This window comes from Primulina huaijiensis, chromosome 3 (assembly GCF_012295235.1).
Source record: "Primulina huaijiensis isolate GDHJ02 chromosome 3, ASM1229523v2, whole genome shotgun sequence".
Lineage (NCBI taxonomy): Eukaryota > Viridiplantae > Streptophyta > Magnoliopsida > Lamiales > Gesneriaceae > Primulina > Primulina huaijiensis.
In genome coordinates, this window is record NC_133308.1 from 9,360,585 (window position 1) to 9,371,059 (window position 10,475).

General features: G+C 33.7%; 1 protein-coding gene across 11 annotated transcripts; it reads right to left on the reverse strand.

Annotated features, from left to right (window-relative positions):
* Window positions 1-365: 365 nt before the first annotated feature.
* LOC140973486 (uncharacterized) lies at window positions 366-4,943 on the reverse strand. Of its 11 annotated transcripts, none has more exons than XM_073436341.1 (6): window positions 4,052-4,943; window positions 3,876-3,940; window positions 2,385-3,768; window positions 2,023-2,276; window positions 1,282-1,435; window positions 366-1,150 (listed from the first exon to the last, which is right to left on the reverse strand). In XM_073436341.1, exons 1-6 carry the CDS (start codon window positions 4,152-4,154, stop codon window positions 477-479), a joined length of 2,634 nt encoding a protein of 877 aa, XP_073292442.1. In that variant the 5' UTR covers window positions 4,155-4,943; the 3' UTR covers window positions 366-476. The 11 variants fall into 11 exon arrangements, with proteins under 11 accessions (XP_073292442.1, XP_073292440.1, XP_073292439.1 ...); XM_073436339.1 differs by having other exon boundaries at window positions 2,023-3,768; window positions 4,052-4,177; window positions 4,665-4,942; XM_073436338.1 differs by having other exon boundaries at window positions 2,023-3,768; window positions 4,052-4,191; window positions 4,665-4,942.
* Window positions 4,944-10,475: the final 5,532 nt, after the last annotated feature.

A 10,475-nucleotide genomic window follows, 5' to 3' on the forward strand; every position in this document is an offset into this window, starting at 1 on the left:
TACATAATTTATTTGGAAATACAATAAGGAAAAAAAAAAAAAGAAAAAGAGAGAGGGTGGGATCAATGATCACATGTTATGTATCTAATACTAAATTACATGTGGGTTGTTTCGTTTGACGAGCAGGTGCCTTCATGGGTGGGTCCTGTATATATTATGTATATACCGTGTGTAGAAATTAATTATTTAACGTATGATGATTTTGGTAAATTTATGCCAGTGTATTGCATGGGGAATTATGTGGATTAAAGTAATTTTTGGAAATTTGTTAAGAGATTAAACATTTCTTTTTCTCTTTTGAACAACAAAAGAAAAATACAACACAACATTTTTTTTTAAAAAGGCTTGACACAATAATCATCGTATCCAAAAAACAAATTGGCTTATGATAAAATTTCATGCTTACAAATGTAAAAACAATAAGTTAGCATAGATGTCTCATAACCATAAGAGCAACTAAAGAACCTTTGTGGGTTTCAGGATAAGAAATCATCAATCAAGTCATCTACCAAAGAACTCAATATTCTTTCCTCCATTTCTTTACCTTCTTCACACGCTTCCATTCCGAAATCGACCCATTTCCCAATTTTTGAACTCATGTCCTTGTCTACCAGCTCATCCACCATCACTTCATCTGCCAATTGCCACCTTGATATTTCCTTGTACAATTCTTCAGCAAACCATTGCTTCCTATAGGAAAGTGCTGTTTGTTTAGCCCAGGCTTTGCAACTTCCAGCAATAACTATCTTACTATCAGTTTCCAGATATTCGTTCACACGGTCAAACAGTAGCTTACGTTCAAGAACAAAACGATCTTCCGTAAGTTTGTTTGAGTCAGTGAGTTGATCCTCTAACTGGCTAAAGACGTTGGGAGGTATGATCGTGTGAGCTTGTCCCAATGCAAAATCTTCTATCATCGACTCTGCGCTGTCAAATATAGCTTTAATATAATGTAACTCCCAGAATGGCGTATCCTTCAAATCTGTTGCATATAAGCTTGAAGCAACAGTTTCACATAGAGTCCCCACAGAGAGTGATGAGGCGGTATCTGATATTTCCACATCACATTCAGATAGGTGGGATTTCCCTGTCAAGCTCCAATTCGTCCCCTCATAAGATTCAGGGGATAAATATTGCATTCTACCTGAAACTTTTGTGTACTAATCAGAATGCTAATGCAGAGTATAAATGTAGAAAATATTCATCTTTTGATATAGTAAGACTTAAGAGTTCGTAACAGAGAAAATGATACTAAAGGAAAAAGAGGATAGATGGATTTACCTTCCATTATTACATTTCTGCCAAAATCGAACGAGTAGCAGCTAGATCCTGAGAAAGAAGGCAGACTGGCAAATGAACCGGACATTTGCAAACTGACATGTCTCTGACTTTCAATTTTCCTGTCGCTACCTTCCTTGTCCATGTCTACTAGTCCCTGAAAATAAAGAAAAATGGCATACTGAATTACCCTTATTGTGATCTGTACAAAACCTAAACATATACTGGTTGAAATTCCCTATGAGTGGGAGTGTGACAGAAACGAGACCTAGCACATCCAATAGATGATTTACGCACTCAGAGTGATTCAGTGAATGCTTTGCTGTGAATTGCCCTATGGATAGCAAATTCAAGCCGTTGTTGCTTCCAAGTAAGAAATATGAAAGGTTAAATATATTTTCCTCCAATTGGGCCTTTCCAAAATGTTCAGAGAATCCTTCTCAATCATTTGCAGGATTAGTTTCTATACTAGCTCAGAACGTTAAGATTAATCACTACTAACACATCATCAAGAAAGGTTCTGAGAAGATTCTTGCCTATAATATTTTTGTCACTACCAGGATTTTTCTTATTGGAAGAACAAATCAACGAGTTCCATCTCTTCACTGGGTATTCTATTCTTAATAAAAACTACCAGAAAGTATCTAATCAGTAACATTTCCCATAAAAAAAATTATTTCATCCAAATATTCTATGTTCACAGTTTACACCATATCCGACAATTATATATTTAAGGTTTCATACCTTGTTTTCTTTCTCCCCTCTGAGAAAAGGTTTGTTGACAGAAGAGCAACCATTGGGGTTCTTGGTTTCCAGTTGGCCTTGGCATACATCTTCATCAATTGGCAATGAATTCACCAAATTGACAGAGGGACTAATGTTTGCAGAACTAGAAAACTCAGACAAGTCTTGCTGCGACAACTCAACCCTAGATGTTAATTCTTTGAGCTTTTGTTCCAAAAGCACACTTAAAGCATCTCCACTAATTCTAATAAACCCTGAATTGGATGCATCAGAATTTCTCAAGTCAGATTTGCATGACAAAGATCCAGGAGACACAGAGCAAGTAACTTCTGAGGTCGGATCACATAAATTGGAACCAGCACCTGACTTTTTGATTGGAGATGTAAATGTGAATGACACAACATCCAAACTTTTCTTCTCCATTGCATCCCATTTAGAACTACTTTCAGATGCTATATTACACTTTCCAGATTTTTCATCTTTTAAAGACGATGATTTCAGAGGAACACTACCATCAAATTGAGTATTCCGCTGGATTAATCTTCTTGTCTTTGAAGATTTTGTTTTTGAAGATGAAATTGGTTTTACCGGATCAGTAGCCATCGAATTTGCTGTCCTCGATGTTACAACGCCATTAACGACAATCTTATTTACAGTCTTAATGACCTTCCTCCCATCTACATAATCAACTGACAAATTAGACTCTTTTCTGTTTTTCAAGTCTGGAAATGAAGGTTCAAATTTTTCTGTGTCTTTGACAAATACAAAATTCTGCTTCCGATTGTTAGGTTTGAGCACCTCAGAAGGCCTTCTGGATGAACTTTTCTTCTCCACTTTCTGTTGCCTACTTGGCATATTCCCACTGAGAAGTCCAGGTTTGGCATCACGAATTTCTTTCTGCTTCTCAGGACTTATGTTACTAACTGGAGTTAACTTATCCTTCATCTGAATGTTGGCCTTTGCCTGGACTGCAAGCAAAACCGATTTTTCCTTGCTCCTTACTCTTCGGGAGTTGACTCTTTTAGATTCTTCAGAAACTTCGTGCAAGAAGCTGTCCTTTGATTGGCCCAGATCTTCAACACTTAGTTGTTTCTTCTTATTCTTAACAAAATTTTGCTCTTTGTTTTTCTGCGATGAATCAGATGATATATACGATCGCTGGGCAGCCTCCATCTTTTCCTTCAAGTCCCGAATTCTAATTGGAGGAGATGAAGACACAAGTGATGGCGGCTTTTCTTTAATGCCAGGCCGTGGACTTCGTTCGATGATTTTGGTAGCTGCCTCAATTATATAAACTGCATTTTTACGTGGGATGAATCCAGGGCTTTTAATGGGAGATAAGAGTCTGTGATGAGTAATGGATATAGGTTTAGCAAATTTGGGTGGCATAACTTCACTTTGAAACCTTTCGACTGGTCGGCTGTGAACCTTCTGCATCCGCAGGTCTAAAGGATTCTGAGTTAGTCCATCCAATTTGTTTCGCACATTCTCAAATACTACAATATCATGCTCGCTTTGAGATGTAGGAACAGCCCTCAAGTAATTCGAATCTCTGACAGTGCGAGACTCCATAAAAGGAGTACAACAAGGATCATTAAAATTTGTAGAGGGCAATGAATCCAGTCCCATCAGACGTGCCACTACCCCAGGTGCTTTTGTTCCAGCCTCTAAATCACCAGTCGCTGACGAAGCATTATGATCATCAATGTGAACTCTAGTATTTGGAGCAAATCCATGTTTCGATCCCTTCATTCAATAATAAAGCAAAGAGCAAAATGTGTAATGAATCAGCTCACCGGTTAAAATATAAATTGGTGTATAAACACAAAAGTATGTATATTCAGGTAAACTACCGGCTGAGGTCGTGCAATCACGGACTCACAAAAATTTTCCTTAATTGGATTCGAACTCTTGGCATCTGAAGAGCAATTCAACACCAAGAAAGTACGAGATATACATTATTATAACATCATATAAGGAGGGTAACATAAGAGACGTTATTACGATAAGGAGGACACAATAAAAATACCAGGTACTTCAGGTTTGCTAGAGAATAGTTTCTTTCGAGATTTACTGTTCCAGTCGAGCAACTGAGAAAATCCGCCTTTTATTCCTCGCTTTTCAACCTCCATTTTTATTCCTTGCAATCAAAACTCTTCACATGGAACACTAAATAAAATCAAATGATATCCATCTGCAGTAACATGAAAGACATTTCCAGGTTTTACTCTCAAGCAGCTGGACAAACAAAGTAAAAGGAAAACCTTAATGTAGTCCCCATGTAACTAGACTGAAAGTGAAGAGTAATCGAGCCCTAACACAATATTCCATATCACATAAAGCCAAATCTCAACATTGCTCGAATTGAAATCCCATACCCCATGAATCCCTAAACTCAAGAACAAACACACGCGAATATTGAAGAAAAATCAGAAAACCAAATTTTTACACAACCCCAACAAAGCAAAAACACCGAATGGTCAAAGCATTTGGTAACAATCATCCAAAGTTCAGAACCCACCATTACAGGTAACTATGCGCGTCAGCATTCAAAGAAATGTGCGTAATACAGCTACATTCCAAAACGAAGAACTTAAAATACAATAAATGATTAAAAAAATTGAACTCAGAAAGGGGCTCACATGAAATTGCTCGCAGTCAAACCTTGTGAGTGCATTAACACAAAAAAAAAAAAAACCTCCGTTCAAAAACGTGGTATTACAGGAGAGAAACAACAGAAATTTAAACACAATCAAATGTTAAAGATCTGCTGAGCTAAGAAAGAAACTGGTACTAATTTTTGAAATTCGATCGGTTTTGAAGTTGAATGTGAGAGAGACTGAGGACAAAAATAAAGAACGAACTCGCCCACTTTTTGTTTGGGGGAGAGAGATTCGAAAAACAGGAAGAGGACCAATTTAATTTTTATTAGTATAGTTTTATTTATGTTCGGTTCTTGTCATATCAAAATAAACTTCAAGTAAAAAAATATTTTTGTCCTTCTTGATTCCGGACTTAGAATAAAATTTGATACAAAATATTAAAAATTTGATATTATTATATGATATTGAAGTACAAAATATTTCAGATCTAACAATAATATATGATTTTTGAGTATTCGAATATGTATAACAAGTACTGAAATTAATGGTATGTCTTTTCTCATATGAAATTCGATACAAAACGTTGAAAGTATGGTATTAATTTATGATATTCGAATACAAAATATTCTATGTATGATACTAATATATGATTTTAATGTCCAAAATATGTATAACAAAAAATCGATATTAATTATGTGTATTTTTTCTGATGAAAATCGTTACAAAACATTAAAAATGTGGTACTAATATATGATATTTCTGCATCAACTTTTTCAGATCTGATAGTAAGTTATGATATTTGAGTACACAAACAAGTGTAACAAATGTTGATATAATATAATTATTCCAATTTTATACTCAAAATTGTATATGTTATATCATATATAGAACAGTTAGTCATCAAATATCATATATTAATTCCATATTTTCAAAATTTTGTACCGAATTTCATCCGAAAAAACACAATTGGACCTTAAGAGTACATAAACATTTTTTGTGTGAATCAAGAACTGCAGAAAATTTTTCGATATGGCAAAGACTGACAGATACAATTATTTTGTTGAAAATTTAAAACAAATCTCTCTTATTTCAACCAGATATTTATTTTTTGTTGAAATTGAAACTAGCGATTGATTAATATCTTTTATTGTTTTTTCGATGCTCAAGTTATATTATAAAACGACTCGTTGTGATTAAATATCCATTTTGAGATGCACTTTTAAAGTAGTACAAAATAATAATTGAAAACTCGGGTTTTTTTCCGAAACTTTTAATTTTCATTGCTATGTCCATTTGAGCAGAAAATAGAATAACGACATAAAATAAATATTGGAAATTTGAATTAAATTTAAATTTTGAATGAAAATTATGACTGATCAAATATGAGAGTTTCTTTTGGTTCTCTTCATTATTGAGTTAGTTGTGGTTCATGATTGTGAATGTGCCTTTTGACTTTCCATATTCTTGAGTTAATTGTACGATTAATTGAATTAATTAATCTTACATGACTTTTGATTTGTATTTTGGAGCTTATAAATATTGTGTCCATTTCCTCAATCCTTATATATAAAATATATTTTTTACAAACACACTCAAGATCTCACTCATTATTCTGTTGCATTTCATATTGTTAACTTTTCATTTAACTTCCGTTCAGTTTTCGTTATATAATGAAGGTATGTTTTTAGTTCTTTGGTGTACTTACTTTTTGCTAAGTTGTGCATGGTTTTGTCATTATACCCTGGGAAATAGTTGTCCGTCTGGATCCTCGAAGCACCTTCGGAGGGAAAAAAAATCTATTTTAAGGAAAATGTACTTCGTATTGGCATCAGTTTGATTTACTGGTTTCTTATTGTTTCACATACTCGATATTTATACTTCCAGTTGCGCACTGCTTTTGTTGAGTGTTTTTTCTGTATATATTGCATCCTACTTTCATTTACTGTTCTATTATTGTTGTTTTCCTACTTGGGATTTTAGCATTTTAGCTAACGATCTTAAAACATATTTTGTTATACTCGTTAGGTGATTTGTTTAAGATATGACTTCTTAAACGAATGTGCAAAGGGAAACTGTGAGAACCCGGAAATTCCAAAGCAAATTATGTAAGAAATAAAACTCGAAATTAAGCTCAAAACTTTAAGCTTAACTATAAAACTCAACTATAACTTAAATTTTCAGCTAACACGGTTCAAGAAAGTAACTCAAAAGCTCGAAGATTAGCTCAAAAGGGATCTACGTTATAAGAAACTGCAACAATCGAAGAGTCGTCACCGGAGGAGTAAAACCCCAGCTCATGGGCTAAATATTTTAGCTCAAGGAAGCTCATTATTTCTTGTCCTAAAAGAACCAAAAAGAGAGCTAGGAGAAGAGCTAAAGGAATGAACAAATTTAATGCGCATGAAATAACCCTTTAGTGGATCAATGTGACCTTTGAGTTTGGATAACATTTGACCACATTGAAAGCTTTTATTGTGCACCAAGGGGACATCCATGGGGTGTTGAAATTTGATTTTGTGGTACACTGTTACAATTCGAGTTGGATATAGAACGAAGATTGTAATTCTGTCTGGCCCCAATCAGTGGGTATAAAACTGTGTTCTGGCCTCACCTCTTAGAGGACTAACATATGGGGGACAATTTGACCATGGAAAATGAGATGAGTAATAGTGCTGTGTTTGTTCCGAATTGTCTGATAATCTCTGCCTCATTTTTCGAATTTGATTTGGTTTCGTTATGATAAGTCAATGTAATAAGTTCTAAAAGCCTGTTAAAAGATGCTTTTAAAATTATCTCTATATGTATTTGTGGAAATCGATCGGCCTCCACTTGCTGAGTGTTTTCCAAAACACTCACCCCTTACATCTCTCGAGATAAGAATAAGAAGCAATTGAATGAGGAGGACAGGAGGCGTTCTGGGGTTGGTGATCGTATCGAAAGATCAAGAATCAAGATTTTACATATTTCTTTTGTATTTCACTTCCGCAAAACTGTTGATGTAATTTTATTCTATTGTCATTGTAAAGACAATATTTATTTATGAAAAAGAATAGTTTGTTTTGGCTATTTGTTACGAGGTTTATTGTTTTTCAAGTAATTGTTAAATAATGCCGGATGTCACAAACGCCTCGGTCCCGGGGCATGACAGAAACTGGTCCTATTGTCTGTCATGTCACTGTTCCCGTTACGCCTCAAGTCTTTCCTCATGTTGCCCCACGTACTGCTACAATTGTTGTGCCAGCCAGTCACGGAGAAAAACCAAAGAAATTCTCTGGTGTGGACTTCAAAATGTGTCAGCATATAATGTTATTTTACTTGAAGACGCTGAACCTTGCCAGATTCAGGTATGAAGATGCTACTAAACTCAAAAACGGTGAGGGAGATGTTGAATCCATCAGTGCTCTAGAGGCATGAAATCATTCTGATTTCATATGTAGCAATTATGTACGGAATGGATTGGACGATTCGTTCTACAATCTCTTTTGCAAAAAGAAAACAGCTAAAGAGCTATGGGAACCCTTTGACAGAAAATACGAAACCAAAGATGTTGGGGTCAAGAACTTTCTTATAGGACGTTTTCTGAATTTTAAAATGATGGATTCTAAGACGGTTATCAGCCAAGTTCAAGAAATCCAAGTGATTCTACACGAGATTCATGCTAAGGGGATGACTTTGAGAGAATCTTTTTAAGTTACTGCTATTGTTGAGAAGTTACCACCGGCTTGGAAAGATTTTAAAAATTATTTGAAACACAAGCGTAAGGAGATGAATGTTGAAGAGATCATTGTTCGAATTCGCATTGAGGAAGACAACAAGAGTTCTCAAAGACGATTGATTTTCTCCAGTTGCTTCCAAAGCAAATGTTTTCGTGCATGGCCAAAGCTCGATAAATAGAAACTTTTTTCCTTTCAACAAAATAATGAACGTGGGTCCAAAGAAGGAATTTCAAAGAAGAAATTCTCTGGAAAATGCTATAATTGTGATGACACGAGTCACAAGGCCTCTAAGTGTAATAAATCAAAGAAAAACCGAGAGATGAATGCGGTAGAGAACATATCTGAAGAGGTTTCAAACATGAATCTTTGTGTTGTAATCTCTGAAGTTAATTTGGTGGATTCAAACCCATGGGAGTGGTGGATCGACACTGGTGTCATTCGCCATGTTTTCTCTGATAAGGAGATGTTTGCAAATCTTGAGAAATCTGATAATGGAGAAAAACTATTCATGGGAAATTATGCTACTTCTGAAATCAAAGGTCCTGGAAAAGTTGTTCTAAATATAACACCTGGAAAATAGCTGACTCTGAACAATGTGATATATGTGCCAAACATCCGTAAGTACTTCGTGTCTGGGTCGCTTCTTAACAAACATGGTTTTAGTATTGTCTTTTGATAAACATAAAAATTGTACATTAATTAAATGTTTTATAATATAAATATATAGTTTTTGTTTTATCAAATGTTTAAATATTATATGTTTTATAATAAATTTTATAAAATATAATTTGTTGTGTAATTACAAGTTTTTACTATTTTTTACAGGTTCGATAAAACAAGAATAAACTTGGCGTTGCGAATAGGATTAAGATGATTCTTGGACCTGTAGAAAGTTGATTATAATATCTACAATATTGTTGACAAGCATGAGATAAAAATCCTCTCACAATTGGAATCAAATTAAGCAACAAATAAAGTTACCAAAGGAGTGGCAGTTTTACCATGATCTAGTATTTTGACCATATCTCTCAAATTACTTGGTCAAATGGTTTGAAAAAAATACCACAACTAGACAACTAAATTATCCACATGTTTTTTTTATGTGAAGAAGCAAATTCGGAGAAGAAGATTTTCAAAAGTGATGTGTAATATAATATAATATCTTGGAACACCAATGAAGACTTATGTGTAAAAAAATAATATTTTATTTGTGGTTGTCTCCCCAAATTTGGCTATAAATAGGGGTGCATTGTAATGTATTGAGATATCCCTCATTCTATGAACAAACCTTTGAGTTCATAATATTTCTCTCTATATTTTTCCTTTATTTCTTCATTTAAATACAATTAGCATGTTAATTTCATATTCAAAGTTTTACACTTTGAATAATGAATAGCTAACTTCCTAAAGTTGAGATGATAAGGTGAAAGTCTTAGCATTATAATAAGGTTATTAAAAGGTAAGAATCTATGTTTTATATTATTTAATCATTATTTATTGTTTATGTTATATTTATTTTTTTAAGCATTTTTATACCCTACTTATAAGTGGGAGTTTTGATTTATTGTTGCTATATGTTACACTAAATTCTTGGAACCATTTAAATGTTTGTTTGGCATTACCAACCATTCAAAGTGGATGTCTTGATTTATAAATATATGAATATATTATAATATTAAATTCTTGGAACCATTTAAATGTTTGTTTGGTTTTACCAACCATTTAAAGTGGGAACCTTGATTTAGTGTTTACAAATATATATAGCACAATAAATACTTGACCACATTTATAAGTTTTGGTATATATTATATACTTATAAGATAATAATTTATAACATAATATAAATATGATTATTTAATATATTGGAACCATTTTATTAAGTGGATTTCAATATTGTTCGTTAATGTTAACTTTATTAAAATACCAAGAGTGGATCCTTTAATCTCAACTACTTAAATTAAAATTTGAACAATTAAAATTTACCCATTAAAGATTCAAACAATTAAAATTAAAAAGAAACAAAAACAAAAACAAAACAAAAAGACATTGTAGTGGACTTGTAATTACCTTAGCTTCCCTGTGGATACGATATCGGACTCACCGAATTATACTACTTGTGGACAACCTGCTCTTG